We start from the raw sequence: 26,034 nt of genomic DNA on the forward strand, positions 1-26,034 counted from the left end.
ACCAAGAAAGAATCCTTAAAGCTAGCCTTGCAAGGAACTCAGTAGTTTTATAATAATTTTATTATAATAACTGCTGATTACACTAAAATCCAATGGGAAAACACATGCACGTGTGGGTGTTTGCAAAGGCTACATGAGGATGTATTTTGGTTGTACTTTAATTGATACAGCAGCTGTAGAGAGACAGAGGGGGAATGACATGCAGCAAAGGGCCACCAGTGGAATCGAGCCAGGGTCGCTGTGGCAAGGACTGTAGCCTCTGCACATGGAAAGTATAGGGACATTGGGTCAGTCCTCATTTCTGACACATCTGAAGGCTGAGGGCCTGGGGAAGCTGTGGCTGGAGGTTTGGCTCTGGCTGTGTGGGACTGAGAGAGGTTCTTAGAGAACCTCATACATGGTTCCTTTGAAATGTTGTGTTTCCAAACTCCATGCAGTGGCTCCACACCTTCTGGCAGGAGTGATGGCATATCATTAATTTTAAAAGGAATCCAGGTAGGAAGAAGAATTTTGTCAAACCAAAAACACTGTGTAACTGGGCATTAAAAAAAACATGATCCAGAATTTTATTTTCATTACTAAAGATTACACCCCAAAACCACCTTTTTTTGAGAAGTTCTACCACAGGATAAATATTGTTTATGATTTTGACTTTGAAGTGTGTTTCTTCTTCTTCTTTAGGTAAAATAGGCCATTTGATAAATTTAGAGTATGCTTTGTCTAATGCACTCGCCAAATAATCCCTCTGTTAGAATCATGATTATGGTTTTCAAAAAACGACTAATACATTTCTTATTAATTTTTTTATTTATTTATTTTTTAATCAGATGACATTGTCCTATCAGTAAATTTGGTTGTACTGATGAGGAATTATTAGATATCATAAAAATGTTAATCAAGTGAATCAGAGGCAGTGGAATCAGTTTACAAAATTTGTTATATTCTCTTTGAGAACTGCTTGGATTGTAGTTTTCTGTAAAGTCACCCAATTATCACCCATTAAATCTGTTACATATAATGTCTGTCAAACCAATCACTCTTAAAAATTGATAGATTGTAATTACTCTGTTGTTCCATAGTTGAATAGAAAAATTGTGGGTAAATGTAATATTTTTTTAAGTATATTTTTTGGGGGGCTGTTTATTGCCTTTAATTGATAGCACAGTGGACAGAGAGACAGGAAATGGGGAGGCAGAGAGGGGGAATGACATGCAGGAAAGGGCTGCCCGAAGAAATTGTGAGTAAATATCATTTTTACAAAACTGCAGCTTTATCTGGATCCTGCTCACTATTATATCAAACAAAGACCTGGGATTGTGGAACCACATGGGGTTTGACAGACAAAATTGTATCCAGTTAATTCTAAATCATAGATTCAAATTCTGGAGCTTTGATACACCTAACTGTGTTGGCTTTATGCATATTTTTTTGAAGAAATAGGAAGTGACAGGGATAAATCAGTTTGGAAATACCTTCATGAACTAAACAATGTTGTCACATGTGTTTCTGACCTCTGTGATCCACATCTCGGCCATGTAACAGCCGTACACCTCTTAGTTACACACCAGTTGGACATAGAATTCCTCTGATGGGCCTGGTCCAGGATCCTGATCACTGTCCCAAACACATCAACTGTCTCCTTCAGACCTGTAGAACCAGTGTCTCCGCTCAGAGCTCCTCAGCCTGTCCCTCAGCCTGGGACGGGTCCTTACAGCACACAAGTTAAACGAACTATCAACATCATATTGTTGATATATGTACTATAGGTACCTGACTACTCGCATGCAAAATCTGAGCAGGATCTGAGCTGCCCTTGAGAAGCAAGACAGGTTCATTAGGCCATCATCAGGTGAAATTTACCAAACCTTCCCAGCCATCAGCTCTTTCTGAGTTTATTCATTGATTTCATCCCTTCTGCTTTTACAAAAGTTACACAACAATCCATTTCATGAATGGGAGACCCTGAAGATAAAAAAAAACTCTTGCTCTACCTCAGGCGGGGGAACCTCAACACCTGAGGGTCCCTCCTGCTGGACTAATAGAAAGAGAGAGCGGTACAATAATGTGCGATGTTCAGATTAGGTTTATTAGTGTATCGTTTAACAGACAGAGGCAAGAGAGGAAACTTTGTATGAGGCGTAGAACTACAACTAAATGCAATGCACTCAACTGATTGCAGTGTAAAAATACACTACTCACAAAAAGTTAGGGATGTTTGGCTTTTGGATTACATTTCAGAATGCACCTAAAATGCACTATAACCTTTACAGGTGAACTTAATTTAACCATCTCTAAACTTTTGAATGCACATGTTTCAGTCCTTATTGAATAACATGCTGCTCTCTAACAAGGTGATGAACCACAAAAATCACAAGCACCGTCTGATTTAGTGGTTCAGTTGTCATTGAACCACTAAATGTTCTGGTACAATGACAGTTTGTATACTAACAGTCCTCTTCTCTCTCCCTCTTCTCTCCATGTTCACATGTTGACATCATGAAACCAAGACAACACTTTGATCAAATTGATCAAGTTATTGAGGCATTGAGATATTTGTTGTGCTATAGCCACCACTGTTGTTAGCTTTTGTTTGAAATAAAGAAATTACCATTGCATCCTTCTACTTAAAAGGCCTGCTTTCATGATAGAATATCACTGTAGCATGAACTTTTTATGGGGATATTCTTCTCAAATAACCCCAACTTTGTGTGAGTAGTGTATACAAAATAGACCCAGATTTAGAAACAAAGATCATATATGGTGCCTTTCATTTATATCGGCACTAAACATAAAACCTCCACCCTACATTGGAATGTGATCAGCTTCATTGATTTTCTGATTAAAACCCACACTTCTGTTGTTATTGAGCATGCATTTAGGATATTTCCTGATGTCAATGTGTTGTTCAAACAGGTTCTGCAAGAAAACAGAACACATTCATTAAGAATATAAATGTAACTAAATAACTAATGGCACATATTAATTACTTACTGATTATTTTTAGTCTGTCAAAATGTGGCCTCAATAATAACTTACAGTGACAAAGATAACCCACATCCAGGTACTTGTATGTGCCCTGACAGGGGTCTCCATGCAGTGAGTTGCTTGCTGTGATGATGCAGCTGTTCTTCCCATTACATCTGTGGATACAGAGTGATGAGATGTGAGTAAATGAAAGTTAACTACCTTAAGATATCAAATCAACAAAGAATGGATAACTGCACCTTCGAACCACTTCGCTCAGGACCAAAGCACACTCAACATTTTGAAACTCAGCGACAGGACGTTGGAAAGTGCATGTTGTCCCGTCACCACGTCCATAATCAGCTCTGTAGACATGTATTACCTGGCCTTCATCTGAGAGGAAGAGGAGGAGAAGTAGATGAAGAGCACTGAAATGATGTGATAATGATGTGTATTCATAGAGAAAGTGGTCTTACCACAGGACAGGTGTGCTGAGGAACTCTCACAAACAGCAACATCATCTGTAACATGAAGCAGATTAGACTTCACTCTACTGAAGGCTCAGTCAGTGAGGTCATGCAGATGTGACACTGACTTGGTTTGATACAGGTGTAGTTGGTATCCAGGTACTTGTAGGTGCTGGTGCAGGGATCTTGATAATGGATGAGATCTATGTTTACTTCGCACACTGTATTGCCATTACACCTACACACACAAACACAGAAATTAATGCTCCTTTGGCTAATACCAGAGATGGTTCTGTTGTACCCACGGTGCTTAATCTGGATGATTCACAAAGAAGTCTGGTGTATATTGTTCAGTGTTGGCCTTGGTGGAGGTCTGTGCTCCCTGAATGCATATTATGACCTCGGATGGACGTGTAGAGCCGCACAAATTCTAATTATAATTCTTTATTTAAAATGTAGAATCACCATGCAACATGGTCACACTTTACAATTTACAATAAAATAGTGCATGAAGCAAACATAACAAGACAATAAAAAATATGAATTAACCAAACAAGTTTAGAAGCATTAAAAAGTAGAGAAAAGAATAATGATGATGATAGATATTAAAAGAAAGAAAGACAACCTAGGATTGGTTGTAATGAGATGAATAAAGGTGGGTCTTATGTCTTGATTTAAAAATGTAACTGGGAACTATTTTAATTTGTGGAAAATGGGCAGAATATATCTCCTTTAAAAATGCTGACTTGGTGATGGCCTTGATGTACGACTGAAAGGTAAGATGAGGATCAAAAATTACTCCAAGGTTTGAAGATCAGGAACAAGAAGAACTAATTGTGGCAGGCTGCATAAGGGCAAGAAATGGTGGAGAGGGGTCAAAATGACCGTGTTTATTAGTGTAAAGATAATCTGTAATTTTACCCTCATATATCCGCAGCTCCAGGTGTCAACATCTGTCTTTTTATCTCAAAGCTGTAGACATTTTGGATGTCTCTGGTGGTTTAGCCTACCTGCCCCTGAGGTGATCCAAAGTCCCATACAGATAGCACATTGTGTTAGAGACCTCCTCTGGAGAACGTCCTTCGCTGCAGATCTCTGTGTCAGCTCGTCCATACAGAGCCGTCTCCACACTGATCACTCCATGGGCTGTTACAGAAAAGAGACAAAGTCTTCACCTTACTCTGTTCTGTGCCGTGACATAAAGCATGCTGGGTGCATTGTGTAAATAAAACCAAATTAAATGGACTTGTGCTGGGGTTCTGTTGGTTTGTTCCGACCAGTCAGTAAGTGATGGTTAGTGACAGAGCTGTCAACTGATCACCAAGAGCAAATCAACACTCAGTCAGATTTCTGCAGCAAGTCGTCATGACCCATAGTTATGTATTGTTGTTAGGTGACATCTAGTGGTTGTAGTAATTACAACAGAAGCAACAGGAATGTATTTTGTTGTGGATTCGTTTTAAAATGTAAATAATCTTCATCCAAAAGACCGGTCACTCAAGTCTCAGAAACCACCAGCATCCAGACTGTCACACCTTAAAACATACATGACTCAACTGTGCAGTCGGTTCATCACAAAATATCACAAACTAGAAACAGCAGAGGCAATTGTAGTGTTAGAAAGCATTAACTGTTCCCGTCTGTCCAGACTCAAACACAACAAAAGTTTTCACACTAAAACAAGGCCAGCAGTGTTTTTACAAGTCTCTGGTTCAGGGTTCAGACTCCACAGTACTGTGACAGCTGAACAGGAGATGTAGGAAAACAGATGCTGTTAGTTAGAGTTAAGCCATACCACAGCTTAGACGTTGGACATTCTTGCTGTCGCCACAGGTGATGATTCTTTCTGAGGAAACATCTAAAAACACAAATGAGAAAGCATGAGTAAAACTGTGTTGGAGACATATGTGAGAATATGTAAGTCTCTTTTTATATTTACCTGTCATCATGATCAAAAAGGTCGCTGCAAGCACTGAAAAAGAAAACTCACTGTCAAACAGAGCTCCTGTGTACCACAAATAAAACCTCAACATCACCTCAAACCTTTAAAAAGCCAATCAAAGAAGTCTTTAGAAGTTATAAAACACCTCACATTTCTCCTGGGCTTTATTTGAAGTGTATATTTTTTCATTTTAAGAACCAAAATCCATCTCAGTGTAGTTTTCCATCTCCTCTCTAAGCATATCTCTGGAGTTCTAGTAACAAAAACTCAGTTGTGTCTATGATATTTTAATACACACTAATGAAAATCAGAATATAGCACCAGGTTAAGTTATGTTAGCCTGGCTGGGAGCAGGCTAGTTGCACAGGATAAATCCATTGGTGGACAGTAACGGAGTAAATTTACTTGAGTACCGTACTTAAGTACATATCCAGAGGATTTGTACTTTACTTGAGCATTAGATTTCTTTGGTACTTATTACTCTTACTTGAATACATTTCCAAGACAAATATTTTTACTTTTACTGAAGTTAATTTCTAGGAAGGCTGAAAAGTACTCGTTACTTTCAGGTCTTCTCTTTCTTTTTCTTTTTTTTTTCTAAAATCCTATCAGACACAAGCTGTGTTTGTCAAAGTAGGAAACCCTAACCCCTAAAAGCAGCACATCAGTGCAGCTGGTTTCAAAGAGTTCATTCTCAGAAACAAGAGTTAAAGCAGAAGTAAGTGATATATTTGTGTTAATATAAGTCTTAAATAGTTATATCTTCCGTCAGCAATCACTTACATAGAGTGTTTGGACTGAAACACGGGTCTGTCAGTCATTCTGCTCTGCTCTGAGCCGAGGAGAAAACATTTATCGTATCCTACAGTTTTTATCCAATGAGGAGAGAGAACGGCATGCAGGGCTGTGTGTGCAGCCAAGGGACGCCGTGAATGTGGCGACGTAGGGACGAGGACTGTTATGGTGCGTTCAAGGAAACTCATGTTTTTCCGACCTGTGAAGTCGTACCAGTTCGATCTGGTACGAGTTCACCGGTCGGAAGTTACGAGTGGCCGTTATAGTGACTTTCACTGGTAAAACAGGTCGGAAAAACACGAGTGGGTTGCCTGAAACGCTACAAAGTCGTAAGTTGTGACTTGAAGCTGTAATTTACGATTTCAAAAGCCTGCTTGGAACGCAGCATTAGCGAAAACGACCGGACCACTTACTTCTGCTTTAAAAGGTCCTTCAATTCATTTAGAAAAAAATATAGTAATTCGTTGATGTGAAAAATGAGAAATTTACTCTTACTTATACTTTTACTTAAAGTAAATTTAAAAGCATGTACTTTTGGATACTTAAGTACCTTTAAAAACAAGTACTTTTTTACTCTTAATCGAGTAACATGTCGACTGAGCTACTTTTACTTGTAACATAGTAAATTTTGACCAGTAGTATTTGTACTCTTACTCAAGTACTGGGGTCGAGTACTCTGTCCATCTCTGGATAAATCTCCACGGTAACATACATTACTCTGCTTTTGTGCAAGCAAGTCCTAGTTTAAATCAGCAGGATAACGGAAAAATCCCGGCTCAATCTGATCAGAATCAGTTGTATACTCACACAGTGTGGGGCTGAGTCTGAGCATGGTTTCAGCAGCAGGTGAACAGCCGAACTGAATGTAGCTGATGGACACACCTCTATTTATACTGCTGGACTGAGATGTCTACGTGTCTCACATTTGGGAAAACAATGACCCAGATGGTTCTAAGTCACTGATTGGTCCAATATGATCAGGAGGAGTTCTGTGTTTTCTGTGACTAGCATCCAGCTCAGTCAAGGTCAAGGTCAAGGTCAAGGTCATGTTTATTTATAGAGCATCTTATAAAGAACCTAGTTTGACCAAGATGCTTTACATAAAACAAATAACAATAACATACAATGGTACACTAGACAGGATAGGTTGAAAGGTTAATTTTCTTCTCACTTGCACCTTCCCTGAATAATACCTGGGCAGGACGTGACACAGCATCATCTGAAGAACCGGTGTGCTTTAACTCAAAATGTAACACTAGAAATTATAAATCAGTTTCTTGGAAATGATGAATTGATGGAGAGAGAGAATCACTTTTTTGAGCACACCCCTAGTGAGCACTTTGGGGCCTCTAACATCCTGGGGCCCCAAACACTATGCTGTATGGATGTTTTCCTCCTCGGTTACAAAGCATTTCTGGTGTAATGAAAATGTGCTCTAATAGAACAGCTCAACCCTCAGCAACATGTCACTGTCCAGTCACTGGAGTTTGTTCAACTTTTGACTTGAATTCACTTTATTTAATGCAGTTTTTCCTGCTCTTTATCCAGTAGTTAATGGATATTTCAAAGTGGCAGACCAATATTGCCGTGCCACTTTTGGATGACTGTTGGTCTTTGGTTGTTTTTTTCCAATCTCCTGCTGAACTTTGTGGTATGTCTGAAATGAGGGGAAGCTATCGCTCTGTGGTTCCAACGCTAAATAGAACAAACATTTTGTGAAAACTAAATTTTAACTCTGACACTTTCTTGTGCCGTCTTTGCACATGCAAATACATGTTTGTCTTGTAGGCCTGGCTTTTCTTCAAACAAAATCATCAAACCTCAGGCCTGTTATCATTTGATGTATCAAAGCATTTTGAAGCTAAGGATTAAATTTACTTAAGAAGTGACTCTAAACAAGTGAAATCAACTCAAATGTTTAATTCTGGGATGAATGCAATGATTCTATGAGTTTAGTAGGCTAACTGGAGAATATCAAAATTAGTAAGTAATAAACAATTAATTATTACATAAAGTAATAGGACTTGATAAACTTTAAATTCAGCAAGATTTGCTTTCACACAACATTAACAAATCAGCAAAAGATTCACAAGTGATCAAAGTGACCAAATAAACGTGAAACTAAAAATGAAACTACAAAACATGAATCTAACCCAAACACTGTGTACAGGTCTATTGCATTCTATACTCTGTTTTATATACAGAGTATAGAATGTAGGGAAAGTATTCAGACTCCCTTCAACTTTTCACCATTTGTTATGTTATGTTGTTTGTATGTTAAAATCAATACAATTATTTTTCCCCCTCATTAATCTACACTCACCATACCATCATGACAGCACAAACCCAGAATTTTAGAATTTTTTGCAAAATTAATTAAAAAAGAAAAACTGAAATATTAGCAGAACATAAGTATTCAGACCCTTTGCTGACACTCCTGTAGGTCATTCAGGTGCCGTCAATTTCATTCATTTTTGAGATGGTTCTATACCTATATCAGTCCAGCTGTGTTGAATTAAATAGTTTGTACATGACTTGGAAAGCACACACATGTCTAAACAAGGCCTTAGTACATATCAGAGCAAAATGAGATCCATGAGGTTGAAGGAACTGCTCCAAGAGCCAGACAGAATTGTAGCAAAGCACAGATCTGGGCAATTGGGCTACAAAAAATTCTGCTGCACTTACTGTTTCTAAGAGCACAGTGGTCTCCATCATTCTTACATGGAAGAAATTTGGGTCAACCAGGACTCTTCGAGCTGCAGCCAACCAGACCAACTGAACAGTTGGAGAAGAGCCTTGGATAATCAAGAACCAAGAACCAGGTCAACCATCACTGCAGCCCTCCACCAATCTGGGCTGTATGACTGAGTGGCCCGTTAACATAAAGCTGCAACATGAAAAATGATGAAAATTAGAAGGGCATCTGAGTACTTTCTGTACCCACTGTATATAGAACAGAGTGTAGAGTGTAATAGACCTGTATGTATGTACAGTATGTATAACATCGGTGATGCAAAGCATGTGTTCAAGGCAACTGTCTGTCGGGCTGTGAGAAACGTCACTGAAACATCTAATATACTTTTTTTTACAGGTGAGAGCACTTTACCAGAGTAGCAGGTAACAGTCTAGTAATGTAGAATAGAATAGAACAGTCTTTATTGTCATTGCACACAATTGCCCCCCCCCCCCGTGCACTTAAAACTGTTTAAAAACAACAACACTACGCCTATTGATATTAAATAAATTACGTGGGGCAGGTTAAACAACATTGTGACTGTTTGTCATGAATTTATATAACTCCTGTTTGATCTATAGCTTGTGTTTATATTTCATCTCTAGTTGCTGCCAAGTTCATTTTGTGCCTGTTGAGTTGTACCTGCATGCACAAACACACGCAGAATAAATGTTCATTAACTGGAACACTTGAGATATAATGAATTAAACTCATGTATTAAGAGAGAAATGATGGGTCAGGGGCTGATTAACTCAGAGTTGATTGAACCAGTTGTTATCACCTGTTATGAAACGGAAAAACCTGAGTTCAGGGTTAGTCAATTCAGAGTTAAGGTTTAACGCTGAGTTTATCAACCCTGCTTTCTGAAACAGGGCCCAGATTTCCTCACCAGGATGAATTGGTCAGAGGTTGGGGAAAAAAAGGTCAAAACTCACAAAACACAATTTTGAAGCCATTGAACTCAGGCCTTGTCCACGTGGAAACTGCGGTTTCCCAAAATGATTGTTCACATGGGTTGTGTCATGCAATAGTCTTATAAGACTGCTACAATCGCACAGGGATTGGAGTTTCTTGCTTTAAAATGGGCCATGACCGAGAAATTTCGCGAGTACCTTTTGGGGTACCGGTGCATGGTTTTCACGGATCCCTTGAGTTATCTCCAGTCAGCCAAGCTAGGCGCAGCTGAACATCGCTGGGCTGCCCAACTTGCATCATTTGACTTTGAGATCAAGTATCGAGCCGGTCGCAGCAATAAGAACGCTGATGCCCTCTCCAGGCAGCCCACCTCCAGCATTAGTTTGGCAGAGCAAGTCTTGCCTAGCACCTCGGTCCCTGTTACTCTTCAGTCAGCTCCTAGTCCCAGCTTGGTGTCCGCAACTCAGGTGGTGGTTTCGGTCTTTCCCCCTCACTCTTTTCCTGACATCTGTGCTTTGCAGGAGGCTGATCCCCTCCTGAACGACATCTTGGTGCATTGGAGAAGGCAGATTAAGCCTACACCAGCGGAGAAACAGCAGCTCCCCAATTATCTTTGGCCTTGTTAAAACAATGGGATCGTCTTGTGGAGAAAGAGGGTGTGCTGTACCGCCGGATCCATCGTCCAGATGGGGGTGAGGAAATCCTCCAGCTTGTTTTGCCATCTGTCCTCAAGCATGACATCTTGACACAGCTGCATCAGGAACATGGGCACCACCGAGCTTGTGCGACAGCGTTGTTATTGGCCAGGAATGACGTCCGACATCAACCTGTGGGTCCAAAGGTGTGAGCGTTGCCAGATGGCGAAGGACACCAGACCAGCGTCTGGTAGCTTCATGGGGCACTTGTTGGCATCGCGGCCAAATGAGATCGTGGCCATCGACTTCACACTGTTGGAGCCTTCTCAATGTGACTGGCACTAGGGTTACTTGTGTATGACAACGCCACTCTCTTTAAAGGGGAGAGACCCTGGACTACGCGCAGTGTGACTAATTTACAGCAAACACTCCCCACTCAGGTTAATACCTATTATGGCAAGGACAAGCCGAGGCTCTTAAAGTTATGTACAAAAATAAAGTTTATTTCAATAATATCCCATAAGCAATAAAATCAATACGTTTGTATTGGATATACAATATAACAGGAAACCGACACACTAAAAATGCAATGAGAGGTAAGTAATCTAAATTCAACATAAAACACGAGCATATAGACCCAGAAAATGTTTGTACCTCTTTTCTTCTCAGACCTACGACGCCGGCAACAGGAGCATGGACGAGGGTGAGCTACGAGAACAAACGTGGACTTGCAAAGTCCCGCGAGATCCTAGTCTCATGTACTGTGAGGCTGCTGTTGCTAGGTTCCCCACCTGGTGACCTGGGTATAGCGTCCCATATGTTACATCAAGGTGGTTTCCAAAATGTTATGGTGATAACTGATGTATTCAGCAAGGGTTACATGCTGCTATTCCGACATGCCGCTATTTCGACATTGACTTCTAATTGTCGGAATAGCGGCATTAACATTATTTTTCAAGCGTCCCACTATTCTGACATTTTTTGTTTTCATTGTCGGAGTAGCGGCATTTTACTATTTTTCAAACATTCCGCTTTTCCAACATTGATTGATTACGTTATAGTCAGACGTGTCCTTCTGATTTTTTTTTTTTATCTGAGACACTGTTTCTCATACACAAATACATAGGCCTATAAGAGAGAAGAAAAAACAAACCCGCCAAGTTTAAAAACACACCAGCAGCAGTGCACACTGATCTGCAGCTACTGAGACAGTTATTATTCTGTCACCTGAGTTAACAAGGTGCACGTGTGTTTGGAGCTGACGAGAGAATAAAGAGTGAGACAACGCGGCCCTGAGGAGGAACTGTGAAGGACTAAGCTGTAATGGAAAATGACCTAAACCGAGACCACACTAATTGCTCATCATCACATCTCCCTAAAGAAATCATCACAACAAGGAAAAAGTGTTTGTTTCTGTGGCGGGGAGAGAAGGCGCTCTGTGATCGAATAGTAATGTCTTTCCAGGATGTTGCAGAGTTCAGCTGTCTGAGGTGAGTGATTACATGCAAAAACACAAAGTTTATACTGTTTATACCAGTTTATACTGTGCAGTTTATTAGTGGTTTGTCATAAGGATTCGAGTCATGTACCATAGATATTTGATTGTTTTTTGAGTGTTTGTTGTGGTTGAAAAAATTGCCCCCATACTTTAGCGTTGCCATGGTGTAACTCCGGTTTGCCTGCATCAATTTTAGTCGCGTTTTTTGCTCCCCCCAACACTGGGTGATCATCAGGACAGCGATTTAGGGGTCAAAAATGACCGGAATTCTCCTTTAAAAACCCCATCTTTTAAAAAAAAAAAAAATTATTTTGTAGAAAGTGTCTACTGCCGGAAAAAACAACAACAACAAGAGCAGTAAAAAAAAAACAAAAACGCTGCACAACGACCACGCGATGATCGATACTGTCGCATGTCGCCATAAGACCCCATCCTGAGAGGGCCAAGTGAGAGGACGGTTCCTGTAGAAGTTCCTACCCCCTCCTTTTACCAGGAACTACAAGAAAGAATTGCTAGTGTTTCTTTTCTTTTCTGTTGTGGATTCTTAAAGCTAGCCTCACAAGGAACTCAGTACTTATAATAACTCTATTATAATAACTGCTGATTACACTAAAATCCAATGGGAAAACACATGCACGTGTGGATGTTTTCAAAGGCTACATAAGGTTGTATTTTGGTTGTACTTTAATTGATACGGCAGCTGTAGAGAGACAGGAAACTGGGAGACAGAAGGGGAATGACATGCCGCAAAGGGCCACCGGTGGAATCAAGCCGGGTTCACTGCGACGAGGACTGTAGCCTCTGCGCATGGAAAGTAGGGACATTGGGGCAGTCCTCATTTCTCTGAAGGCTGAGAGCCTGGGGAAGTTCCTTTGAAATGTTGTGTTTTCAAACTCCATGCAGTAGCTCCACACCTGCTGCCTTGCCTGCTTCAGTTTACAAGGGATTCGCTGTATCATACCTGACAAAATTATCACCCATTAAATCTGTTACATATAGGCTATAATATCTCTGTCAAACCAATTGCTCTTAAAGATTGATTCATGATTAAGTGTAATTACTCTATTGTTCTATATGGTTGAATAGAAAATTTGTGGGTAAATATCATTTTACAAAACTGCAAAATCTGCTTGTGAAAATTAGACAGCTTTATCGGGTCCTGCTCACCTCAAAATCACATTTCAAAATAAAATCTAAAAAAAAACATTTTTTTCAAACAAGGACCTTGGATTGTGGAACCACGTGGGGTTTGGTTGTGACAGACAACATTTTTTATCCAGTTAATTCTAAAGGTGCCAACCATAGATTCAAATTCTGGAGCTTTGATACCACCTTACTCTCTCAGAAGCTGACATTTTAATGTAGTGGATTTTATTGCCTCACAAGAGTTGGAAAATTACTGTGTTGGCTTTATTAATATTTTCTGAGGAAATAGGAAGTGACAAGGATAAATAAGTTTGGAAAGACCTTCATGAACTAAACAATGTTTTCGCATGTATTTCTGCCAGAGTTCCGTGACACACCTGACCACTGAGATCCACTGAGATCCACATCTCGGCCATGTAACAGCCGTACACATCTTAGTTACACACCAGTTGGACATGTGTAGAATTCCTCCGATGGGCCTGGTCCAGGATCCTGATCACTGTCCCAAACACATCAACTGTCTCCTTCAAACCTGTAGAACCAGTGTCTCCGCTCAGAGCTCCTCAGCCTGTCCCTCAGCCTGGGACGGGTCCTTACAGCACACAAGTTAAACGAACTATCAACATCATATTGTTGATACATATGCACTATAGGTACCTGACTACTCACATGCAAAATCTGAGCAGGATCTGAGCTGCCCTTGAGAAGCAAGACAGGTTCATTAGGCCATCATCAGGTGAAATTTACCAAACCTTCCTAGCCATCAGCTTTTTCTGAGTTTATGGGATGCATCACTTTATTCATTGATTTCATCCCTTCTGCTTTTACAAAAGTTACACAACAATCCATTTCATGAATGGGAGACCCTGAAGATAAAAAAAAACTCTTGCTCTACCTCAACCTCAACACCTGAGGGTCCCTCCTGTTGGACTAATAGAAAGAGAGAGGGGTACAATAATGTGCGATGTTCAGATTAGGTTTATTAGTGTATCGTTTTGTTTAACAGACAGAGGCAAGAGAGGAAACTTTGAATGAGGCATAGAACTGCATGACAATACAACTAAATGCAATATCTGATTGCAGTGTAAAAATATACAAAATAGACCCAGATTTAGAAAAAAAAAGATCATATATTGTGCCTCTCATTTATATCGGCACTAAACATAAAACCTCCACCCTACATTGGAATGTGATCAGCTTCATTGATTTTCTGATTAAAACCCACACTTCTGCTGTTATTGAGCATGCATTGAGGATATTTCCTGATGTCAATGTGTTGTTCAAACAGGTTCTGAAAGAAAACAGAATACATTCATTAAGAATATAAATATAACTAAATAACTAATGGCACATTATAATCATAATTACTGATAATTCTTATTCTGTCAAAATGAAATGTGGCCTCAATAATAACTTACAGTGACAAAGATAACCCACATCCAGGTACTTGTATGTGCCATGACAGGGGTCTCCATACAGTGAGTTGCTCGCTGTGACGATGCAGCTGTTCTTCCCATTACAGCTGTGGATACAGAGTGATGAGATGTGAGTAAATGAAAGTTAACTACCTTAAGATATCAAATCAAGAAAGAATGGACAACTGCACCTTTCAGCTACTTTGGTTGTGGGACTTGAACACGCAACATTTTGAATCTCAGCGACAGGACGTTCAAAAGTGCATGTTGTCTCGTCATTACGTCCATAATCAGCACTGTAGACATAGATTTCCTGGCCTTCACCTGAGAGGAAGAGGAGGAGAAGTAGATGAAGAACACTAAAATTATGTGATAATGGTGTGTATTCATAGAGAAAGTGGTCTTACCACAGGACAGGTGTGCTGAGGAACGCTCACAAACAGCAAGGTCATCTGTAACATGAAGCAGATTAGACTTCACTCTACTGAAGGCTGAGTCAGTGAGGTCATGCAGATGTGATACTGACTTGGTTTGATACAGGTGTAGCTGGTCTCCAGGTACTTGTAGATGCCGTAGCAGGGATCAGAGGTTTGGATGACATCTATGTTTACTTCACACACTGTATTGCCATTACACCTACACACACAAACACAGAAATTAATGCTCCTTTGGCTAATACCAGAGATGGTTCTGTTGTACCCATGGTGCTTAATCTGGATGATTCACAAAGAAGTCTGGTGTATATTGTTCAGTGTTGGCCTTGGTGGAGGTCTGTGCTCCCTGAATGCATATTATGACCTCGGATGGACGTGTAGAGCCGCACAAATTCTAATTCTAATTCTTTATTTAACATGTAGAATCACCATGCAACATGGTCACACTTTACAATTTACAATAAAATAGTGCATGAAGCAAACATAACAAGATAATAAAAAATATGAATTAACCAAACATGTTTAGAAGCATCAAAAAGTAGAGAAAAGAACAACGATGGTCTTATGTCTTGATTTAAAAATGTATACTGAACGAGCTTGTTAAACTTGTGATGGGAGGCTATTCCAAAGAAAAGGGGCTCGTTAGTGAATGCTCTGTAGCCAACTGTTATCTTTCTCACAGGAGGAATGGTCAGGAGGCCAGCATTGAGTGAACGAAGAGGACATGCTGGGGTAAAATCAACTCTGGCCTGTATGGTTAGCCAATGGAGAGAGGCCAGAATGGGTGTTATATGTGTACATTTCCTAGATTCATTCAGTACTCTAGCCGCTGCATTTTGGACGAGCTGGAAACCTCTAGTGGCAGATTTAGGAAGACTGGTGAAAAGGCCAAAATAGTCTGGCAGATACAAAAGAATGGATTAGAGTTTCAGCATCGCACGGTGATAAAATGGGGAATCTTGGCAATATTCCTGAGATTTAAAGGAGACATATTATGGAAATATCACTTTTTGAAGGCTCTTTAACATGTATTTTGGTGTTTGTCTTGCCTTTCCCTCAGATGTCTTTCAATGATGTAATTTTTGAACTTGGATAATACCACCCCTACCTGGTACTAGTAGAAGGGGCGGGGCAAGCAGTGGTTCATTTGCATTTAAAGGGACAGGCACTGAAACCAGCCGTTCTGAACAGGGCTGTTTTGAGAGGATGAAAAGAGCTGTGATGTTTGATCCTTGGGGTATTTTGACCAAAGCATGTCACACACATGTCTTTAAGACACCTGGGAACTATTTTATTAGTGTAAAGATAATCTGTCATTTTACCCTCAGATATCTGCAGCTCCAGGTGTCAACATCTGTCTTTTTATCGCAAAGCTGTAGACATTTTGGATGTCTCTGGTGGTTTACCTGCTCCTGAGGAGCTCCAAAGTCCCCTGCAGAGAGCACTTTGTGTCAGTGAGCTGCTCTGGAGGACGTCCTTCGCTGCAGGTCTCTGCGTCAGCTCGTCCATACAGACCCGTCTCCACACTGATCACTCCATGGGCTGTTACAGAAAAGAGACAAAGTCTTCACCTTACTCTGTTCTGTGCCGTGACATAAAGCATGCTGGATGCATTGTGTAAATAAAACCAAATGAAATTGACTTGTCCTGGTGTTCTGTTGGTTTGTTCCGACCAGTCAGTGAGGGATGGTTAGTGACAGAGCTGTCCCACCAGCACCACAACTGATCACCAAGAGCAAATCAACACTCAGTCAGATTTCTGCAGCAAGTCGTCATGACCCATAGTTATGTTTTGTTGTAAGGTGACATCTAGTGGCTGTAGTGATTACAACAGAAGCATCAGGAATGCATTTTGTTGTGGATTCGTTTTAAAATGTAAATGATCTTCATCCAAACAACTGATCACTCAGTCTCTCAAACCACCAGCATCCAGGCTGTCACACCTTAAAACATACATGACTCAACTGTGCAGTCGGTTCATCACAAAATATCACAAACTAGAAACAGCAGAGGCAATTGTAGTGTTAGAAAGCATTAACTTAACCATGGAGACACCCACAATGTCTACACCATCATGTCCAAATGTCTCTGTTCCCGTGTCTCAAACACAACAAGAGTTTTCATACTAAAACAAGGCCAGCAGTGTTTTTACAAGTCTCTGGTTCGGCCATACCACAGCGTAGACGTTGGACATTCTTGCTGTCAGCACAGGTGATGATTCTTTCTGAGGAAACATCTAAAACACAAATGAGAAAGCATGAGTAAAACTGTGTTGGAGACATATGTGAGAATATGTAAGTCTCTTTTTACATTTACCTGTCATCATGACCAAAAAGGTCGCTGCAAGCACTGAAAAAGAAAACTCACTGTCAAACGTTTAAAAAGCCATAATTTTTCATTTTAAAAACCAAAATCCACCTCAGTGTAGTTTTCCATCTCCTCTCTCTAGTAATAAAGGTTAAGTTAAGCCTGGGTGTTAGCCTGGCTGGGAGCAGGCTAGCTGCACAGGATAAATCTCCATGGTAACATATGCGCCTCTGCTTTTGTGCAAGCAAGTCCTAGTTTAAATCAGCAGGATAACAGGAAAATCCCGGCTCAATCCAAATCGGATCAGAATCAGTTGTATACTCACACAGTGTGGGGCTGAGTCTGAGCATGGTTTCAGCAGCAGGTGAACAGCCGAACTGAATGTAGCTGATGGACACACCTCTATTTATACTGCTGGACTGAGATGTCTACGTGTCTCACATTTGGGAAAACAATGACCCAGATGGTTCTAAGTCACTGATTGGTCCAATATGATCAGGAGGAGTTCTGTGTTTTCTGTGACTAGCATCCAGCTCAGTCAAGGTCAAGGTCAAGGTCACGTTTATTTATAGAGCACCTTATAAAGAACCTAGTTTGACCAAGATGCTTTACATAAAACAAATAACAATAAAATACAATGGTACAGTAGACAGGATAGGTTGAAGGGTTAATTTTCTTCTCACTTGCACCTTCCTTGAATAATACCTGGGCAGGACGTGACACAACATCATCTGAAGAACTGGTGTGCTTTAACTCAAAAATAAATCAGTTTCTTGGAAATTATGAATTGATGGAGAGAGAATCTCTTTTTTGAGCACTTTGGGGCCTCTAACATCCTGGGGCCCCAAACACTACTATGCTGTATGGATGTTTTCCTCCTCGATTACAAAGCATTTCTGGTGTAATGAAAATGTGCTCTAATAGAACAGCTCAAACCTCAGCAACGTGTCATTGTCCAGTCACTGGAGTTTGTTCAACTTTTGACTTTTAACTTGAATTCACTTTATTTAATGCAGTTTTTCCTGCTCTTTATCCAGTAGTTCATGGATATTTCAAAGTGGCAGACCAATATTGCCGTGCCACTTTTGGATGACTGTTGGTCTTAGGTTGTTTTTTTTGTTTTTTTTATCTCCCAGCTAAACTTTGTGGTATGCCTGAAATGAGGTGAAGCGATGGCTCTCTGGTTTCAACACTAAATAGAGTCTTTTGAAGAGGAGAGCGCACACCTGTATTGATGAGGTGCTCACAAACAAAAAATGAACAAAGGAAAAAAAGGAATATGGCACACTCCGTAGCTTCAGATGCAATCATGCAAAAATATTTATTCAAGCTTAAAGGGACAACGAGGAGTTTCTCCATCGGCAGAACGAAAAATTCCGGGACAATAAAAAAGTCTCATATTAATGTGGATGAATCTACGTTACCCACACTTGTTAATGGGCCCATTTTCGATAAATATATCGTTTTGTCTCTATTGTTATTTTGTTATTATTAGTGGTGGCGGAAATGCTGGGCGAGCCGACCAGCGTTCCTTTACTTTCGGCTTCGCGGACGCTGCCCGGCGAGCAGGGGTGGAAAGTAACGAGTTACATTTACTCAAGTTACTGTAATTAAGTAGCTTTTATGTGTACTTGAGTAATTTTTAAAATCAGTACTTTTACTTTTACTTGAGTACATATTGTTGGAAGAAATTTACTTAGTTACATTTTAAATAGCTTAAGTTACAAAGTAAAAAATATATAACTCTGTGTGGGTTGTCAAAAGTAGCTACGCTGCTGCCGCCTCTCTCTCTCTCTCCCTTCACAGACGCACACAGCAGCAGCAGGTACACACCTCTTTCCCCCTCCATGCTACGTGAGTTAGTGCATAACAGGGCTCGTCGCTATGTTGTCGTCTTAATATTAGCCATTAGCCGCAGCTAGCGGTTAAAAGCTGACGTTAATGATTAAAGACAACGTTATCAGGCATGTCCATTTATTCGGCTACGTTTATGGTGACCGTGCCAGACACACCGGGGCTGAAGGCCGGACCGGCAGTCCGTTGAGTTAAATGTAGGAGCCCAGTCAGACCCATGGCCATGCTCAGAGGAACAGACAAGCAGCCCACTGCTTCAGAGCAGTTACAGTAGAGAGGCAAGAGAGAGAGAACCTACAGTAACCCCCCCCCCCTCCTCCTTCTCCTTGAGAGCAGACAGGAAAGACAGTAAAAAAAACAGGTGTGTGTGAGTGAAAGAGAGAGAGAGAGATTTTTCTTTTCTTTTTTTATCCGTATTGAAAATGGTATTGAGTATCGAATATTTTCCTTAATATCGATATTGACTTGAAAATGTTAGTATCATGATCATGATCGTGACAACCTTAGTGCCAGTAACTGTAACTGTCCATCTGATTGGCTCAGAAGGTCAGAATCAAGTTGGTGCCACAGGAGCTAAAAGATGATGGAGACCAGTGTATCGATGGAGAAGGGACAAATTTGGAACACAGAGACATGCACAGAGAATGTTAGGCCAATCTCTGGCCATTATAGCCCCCCCCCCCCCCAAAAAAAAAAAAAGTAACTAAGTAACTTGTACTCTGAGTAAATTTTAAATGAACTACTTTTACTTGAGTAGATTTTTACACCAGTACTTTTACTTTTACTTGAGTAAAATTTCATCAAGGTAACTGTACTTTTACTTGAGTAGATTTTTTTGGTACTCTTTCCACCCCTGCCGGCGAGTCATGAGAATAACGCCGCCGAATCGCTGTTTATGGTCGGAACTACGACAGTATCTGATCGAAAATAAAGCGTTTTGCTTCTCAAAACAATATGCTTTCAAAAGAGTGATACATTTGCATCACAAAACCGTTGTCCACGAAAAAGTCAGACCTCACAATCGCTTGGCGCTATTTTATCTCCCTTCATATCACTGCGCACTGCCGCCTGTAGACAGCTGTGCGCGTTTCCATCAGCTGTTTCACGGAGTTTACTGCTCAGATAGTTCACGTAAACATATCTGACTATGACACAAGTGATGAAGCCATCCCTTGTTTTAGCACAGAGCCAAAGGGAGGGACGCAGTCCGGGGAAAGTCACTGTTGATGCACATAACTGCTGATGGGGATGCCATATAGATTCATGTCAAAAGACCCGAACTATCCCTTTAAAAACCAGGTTTGGTTTTTAAGCTTGAATAAATATTTTTGCATCTGAGACTACGGAGCGTGCCACCTTCCAACGCTAAATAGAACAGACATTTTGTGCAAACTAAATTATAACCCAGACACTTTCTTGTGCCGTCTTTGCACATGCAAATACACGTTTGTCTTGTAGGTGTAGCCGATGTCTGGCCCTCTGCGTTCTGTTTCTCGGTAAGGACTGCCCCAGGTGGCAGGCAACGATGCAAACCGTTTGGCCAAGAGCGCAATGAGTGCTTGGCAGTATGGTTGGCACATCCTTCATGGGTGAGTGCACCTCCGTTACATGCCTGGCTTTTCTTCAAACAAAATCATCAAACCTCAGGCCTATTATCATTTCATGTATCAAAGCATTTTTAAGCTAAAGATTAAATTTACTTAAGAGGTGACTCTAAACTATTGAAATCAACTCAAATGTTGAATTCTGGGATGAATGCAAGGATTCTATTACTGTAATTCAGCAGCTGTAGAGTATCAAAATTAGTAAGTAGTAATAATTAATTATTACATAAAGTAATAGTATTTGATAAACATTAAATTCAGCTGTGAGCACCAGATAGCCAATTCAGTAACTCAATCTCATATATACTAACTATTAATTTTCAACCTTGATTAATAATTAACTCAATAACTATAACCAACAACCCGACACATTTTTTTTGCTGCGCTTATTGTTTCTAAGAGCACAGTGGCCTCCATCGTTCTTACATATTTCATCTCTAGTTGCTGCCAAGTTCATTTTGTGCCTGTTGAGTTGCAGCTGCATGCACAAATACACGCAGAATAAATGTTCATTAACTGGAACACTTGAGATAAAACCTATTTTTTTTTCGATTAGCTCTGTGTGCTCTGTGTTTAGCTCAGTTGGTAGAGCACCTGCCCCATGCGTTGAGGCTATAGTCCTCACTGCAGGCGGCTCTGGTTTGAATCCCATGTCGAGCAGCTCTATCCTGTGTGTCATTACCCCCCTTTCTGCCTCCCATTTCCTGTCTCTCTCTCAACTCTCCTGTCCATTAAAGTCAAAAAAGCCCCAAAAAATATACTTAAAAAAAAAAAAAGAAATCTCACATATTGAGTGAGAAATTATGGGTCAGGGGCTGATTAACTCAGCGTTGATTGAACCAATTGTTATCACCTGTTATGAAACTGAAAACTCTGAGTTTGACGGTTCAGGGTTTGTCAATCCAGAGTTAAGGTTTAACACTGAGTTTATCAACCCTGCTTTCTGAAACAGAGCCCAGATTTTGAAAGCAAAAGGTCAAAACTCACAAAACACAATTTTGAAGCCATTGAACTCAGGCCTTGTCCACGTGGAAACTGAGGTTTGAAAAATGATCGTACACACGGATTGACTGAAAACAACTCAAAACGCTGTAGTACATACAGTATATTCAGTTGGCATAACATAACAATAACAGGACATTCTCCCACACTTTTGAAGTTTTTTAGTGGACATTATGAGACCATAGAAATCACCGCAGATGTTGCCCCCGATGATCCTGGAGCCCACTCACCTCAATTTATTTAGATTGTGTAACTGTAAAAACGACCAAAACGACTGAACGGCAGGCTGCAGAGAGGCCCTATTGAAACGGCCCTGCTGGAACGCGGGGTGGCCGGCTCTTGAATCACTCTGAGCATTGGCAGGTAAATGTGTCATGGTTTAGTGAAGGTGCCTGGCGTAAGTCAGCAAACTGTTGCTTTGTTCATCTGCACACTGCGCTCTAAAGCCTGTTGGGCTGCAGGTCCAAACATCTGGCCTGGAATGACAGGTAGTGCGGAATGTCTTTTTACAAGCCTCTGACAAGGGGGACTGGGCAAGCCACACTTGGCGCCGGGCCAAGGTCAAGATGGACATCAGTCTGCCAAGCTCTCTAGTCATGAAAACAAATGCCTGGAGTGAAGCACCCAGGCGTTAGGTCTAAGGGTTTCATCTGGAAAAAAAAAAAAAAAGCCACAATCCCGTACTTCTCACCAGTGGAGACATATGTATTAATGCTTATGCAGAATATGAGCATATACAGAATGCAAAAAAAAACAAAAAAACAATACAGTAGCAGCTGCAAAAGAACGAGAGTTCTCATGGCAGAAATTTGTTGACTATTGAGTATTAATAGAAAAAATACGTGTTCCACCTAATTACCCTGCAGCTGCAACTCAACAGGCACAAAATGAACTTGGCAGCAACTAGAGACGAAATATAAACACAAGCTGTAGATCAAATGGGTGTTATATAAATTCATGACAAACAGTCACGATGCTGTTTAACCTGCCCCACCTACTTCAACAGCATCAGTGACTGCATTAAACATGTGATATCTATGTGATATCTCACATCAGTGCTATACAGTCATTGCCAAAAGTATTGGCACCCACCACCAGAAAATGCCCCAATTTCTCCCTGAAAATCATTGCAAATACAAATGTTTGGGTATTTAGAAGTTTGTTTTTTTTGGTTTGCAACGGACACAAAAACTGAGGGAGAAAAAAAGTAAAATCTGACATTTTAGAACTCCAAAAATGCCCCCATCTGGTGGGCTGCAAAGGTATTGCAAGTCAGACGTCAAATCATGTTCACAATAATTAAAATGTAATGATATAAAGATAGACATAATAACACTCTTTGTCTCAGTTACTATAACCTCACCAAGTGTCTACTACAATTAGCAATACCTTCAACTTCTCAGTGACTGTGGAGCTTCTGACATGTTTTTCCTGCTTTCAGTTCAGTCTGGAATGTTCCATCTTCATCATTAAAATTGAAAAGTGCTCTCAGAACACATTATTTGGCCTCCGTATTGTTTATGGTGTCGGAGATGGGCCGCAAACATGTTTGAGATTTTCAAGTGGGCCCTGAGTTGGAGAAGGTTGGGAACCACTGGTATAGCCCAGCACAGTTTATCTCAAAGGGTTTTACACAGCATCATATCAACATCCTCTGCCCTTAGACCCTCACATCCACCGAGGAAAAACTCCAGCTCTTTTGGTCAGCCATCTTTACTATGTTTGATTTCACACAGATACATAGACAGACACACACACACACACACACACACACACACACACACACACACACACACACACACACACACACACACACACACACTTGTATATCATGGGTCTCATTACATTAGTAAATCAGTGTTGATTTGCACATAAAAGCCCACGCTACTAAAAACCTACTCCGGAATTAGGAACACTGCTGGAATCTCACATTTAAGCACATGTGTAAGATCATGAATGAATGATATAAGGAGACCATGACCACCACATAAGGAGGTAGGTACATCCTGTCCACCTGCAAAGAGGGAGAGAGAGAAAAGAAAAGAGAGATAGAAGATCCGAGTCATTTTGGGTGAAGTGGATAGATTTTTTTTTCTTTCTCCACAACATTTAGCAACACACACTGTGCAACGTATATCAGCTGCACATTAATGTGTGATATCATATATCAGGTTACATCATCATACTTGCATGTGACGTCCCCATCCCCATATGACACATGAAGCAAATATTACTTTTGCTTTTGAAGTCACTTTGCTGAGCAGCCATGTCTGGAATGTAGTTCCGGCTTTTGCCTCGAAAACTATTTGGTCTTGTAACGTTCCATTATTATTTCATAGCATGGTGAATGTGCAGGTCACACCTTGTCCATGAGAGGGTTTTGGAGCTGTTGAATTGTGTATTTGATGAGTTTTATGAGGGAAAGGCATAGATACAGCGCGCCGTGCAGAGCTCACGTCACGATTATGGCAATAGGGGAATCTGCTAAAATGTTGAAATATCCCTTTAATGTTTATCAAGTACTATTAGTTTATTGATAGAAAAGGACGACCACCGCACACTGATAAGACTCTATGCTGGCGGTGGTCATCCTTTTTCTATCAATTTTACGCACTCCTGCTACCCACCTGCACCTGAGGAACTGTGGCTGTGCAGGGAGATTCACTTTTCTTCAGTTTACTATTACTTTATGTAATAATTAATTGTTTTAGGCTACTACTTACTAATTTTGATACAGTTGCTGAATTAATAGAATTCTTACATTCATCCCAGAATTCAACATTTGAGTTGATTTCACTTGTTTAGAGTCACCTCTTAAGTAAAATTTAATCCTTAGCTTCAAAATGATTTGATACATCAAATGATAACAGGCCTGGGGTTTGATGATTTTGTTTGAAGAAAAGCCAGGCCTACAAGACAAACATGTATTTGCATGTGCAAAGACGGCACAAGAAAGTGTCAGAGTTAATCTTAAATTTGCATAAAATGTTTGTTCTATTTAGCGTTGGAACCACAGAGCCATCAGTTCACCTCATTTCAGGGATACCACAAAGTTTAGCTGGGAGATTGGTAAAAAAAAACAACCTTAGACCAACAGTCATCCAAAAGTGGCACGGCAATATTGGTCTGCCACTTTGAAATATACTTGATAAAGAGCAGGAAAAACTGAGTTGCATTAAATGAAGTGAATTCAAGTTAGAAGTCCCCTAGATCAGTGGTTCTCAATCTTTTTTCAGTGAAGTACCCCCTGTTAAATATTTTTTCGAGCAGTATCTACCCAGAGCAACGCATTTTTGGACCATTACACCAGAACACAGCATTTGTAATCGAGTGAGGAAAACATCCATACAGCCAGAGCCGGTTATAGTGACCTCCATGGGCCCTATGGAATAAAAATAGACTAAGACTCCTAACTGAACCCCAAAAATTTTCAACAGTCGCACTGACACCCTTTATTTTCCACGCAAATTCCCCTTTAAAAAAAATCTCTTTTACGAGCATGGTTGGTCTAACTAAGAATAAATTCAGAACAAATCAAATCAAACTAAATGTAACAATGCATGTAAACATGTTAATGTTTGAAAAAACTCACCATTAAATACATCTCTAGACAGAAAGCTACTATTGCAATTCAGTCTGTGTCCATCAACATTGGTGGCACTTGTGGGACTGTGCTCACTTCAAATGTAGGTAATAAATGAGAATATATGTCACATATTAAAAAAAAAAAAAAAAAGTCACATAATAAAAGAACACCAAATTATTTGGGGGGGCTTAAGAATATTTAGGGGGGCTTCAGCCCCCTAACACATCTGCCTAATGACGCCACTGTAGGTAAGTTGGTCACTTTGATGCTGTCGTTTACAATCTCATGTAACACCAACCTGAATTCATAAAGTTTCCTCATGAAGCAGTCAGGAGGCTCACCGACATGACGTGCATGTTTTGTGTTTAGATGCGTCTGGAGATGAGCGCCTTCATGCCACTGTTTGCTAACTTCTTCCCACAGAAGAACAAAACATGATGCCTAGAGTGGGCTGCAACTCGTGGACGTAATTCCCTTCATCACAAATTCTTCTGAACACGGTCGGGATTTTACCGGCTCTGGTTTCGCCTTTATATCACTTATCCCTCCGTGGTTTAGCAGCGCTGCTGCTGCTTCACGTCAACCCCGACTCCGTTGTTTGATTGACAGGCGATGCCGTGCGGCAAATGCCAGGTTGGGTTAAACCAACTGGTGGGGGGGACTCAGGTTTTTTTTTAGGATAATTAATTAAGTAGCCCACTAAATATAAGATTTAGTTTATGAATTTAGACGT

At 40.4% G+C, this 26,034-nt stretch overlaps 2 protein-coding genes across 2 annotated transcripts in view; one reads left to right on the plus strand and one right to left on the minus strand.

Annotated features, from left to right (window-relative positions):
* Nucleotides 1-295: 295 nt before the first annotated feature.
* Nucleotides 296-17,615, minus strand: LOC146970833 (rhamnose-binding lectin-like). Its single transcript, XM_085805950.1, has 15 exons — nucleotides 17,581-17,615; nucleotides 17,265-17,297; nucleotides 17,122-17,184; nucleotides 16,355-16,490; nucleotides 15,041-15,150; nucleotides 14,922-14,966; nucleotides 14,706-14,838; nucleotides 14,514-14,621; nucleotides 5,167-5,174; nucleotides 4,442-4,577; nucleotides 3,560-3,669; nucleotides 3,225-3,357; nucleotides 3,056-3,140; nucleotides 2,851-2,916; nucleotides 296-358 (listed from the first exon to the last, which is right to left on the minus strand). Exons 1-15 carry the CDS (start codon nucleotides 17,603-17,605, stop codon nucleotides 296-298), a joined length of 1,254 nt encoding a protein of 417 aa, XP_085662076.1. The 5' UTR covers nucleotides 17,606-17,615.
* The window catches only part of LOC146970834 (solute carrier family 53 member 1-like), a 229,441-nt gene continuing 213,999 nt past the window's right edge, over nucleotides 10,593-26,034 (plus strand). The window contains exon 1 of the mRNA XM_085804688.1: nucleotides 10,593-10,601. The gene's annotated coding sequence lies outside the window, so the exon portion shown is untranslated. The remainder of the gene's footprint in view (nucleotides 10,602-26,034) is intronic.

Source organism: Trachurus japonicus, chromosome 17 (genome assembly GCF_045865225.1).
Source record: "Trachurus japonicus isolate A0001 chromosome 17, Traja_1.0".
In the NCBI taxonomy this organism is placed as follows: Eukaryota; Metazoa; Chordata; class Actinopteri; order Carangiformes; family Carangidae; genus Trachurus; species Trachurus japonicus.

Coding starts and splice junctions, on each gene's coding strand:
- LOC146970833 (XM_085805950.1), bottom strand. CDS start 17,605: ATGCTCAGACTCAGCCCCACACTGT. Junction 16,491..17,121: donor TGTCCAACGTCTACGCTGTG/GTATGGCCGAAC, acceptor TTTCTGTAACAG/CCCATGGAGTGATCAGTGTG. Junction 14,967..15,040: donor CTACACCTGTATCAAACCAA/GTCAGTATCACA, acceptor TTCATGTTACAG/ATGACCTTGCTGTTTGTGAG.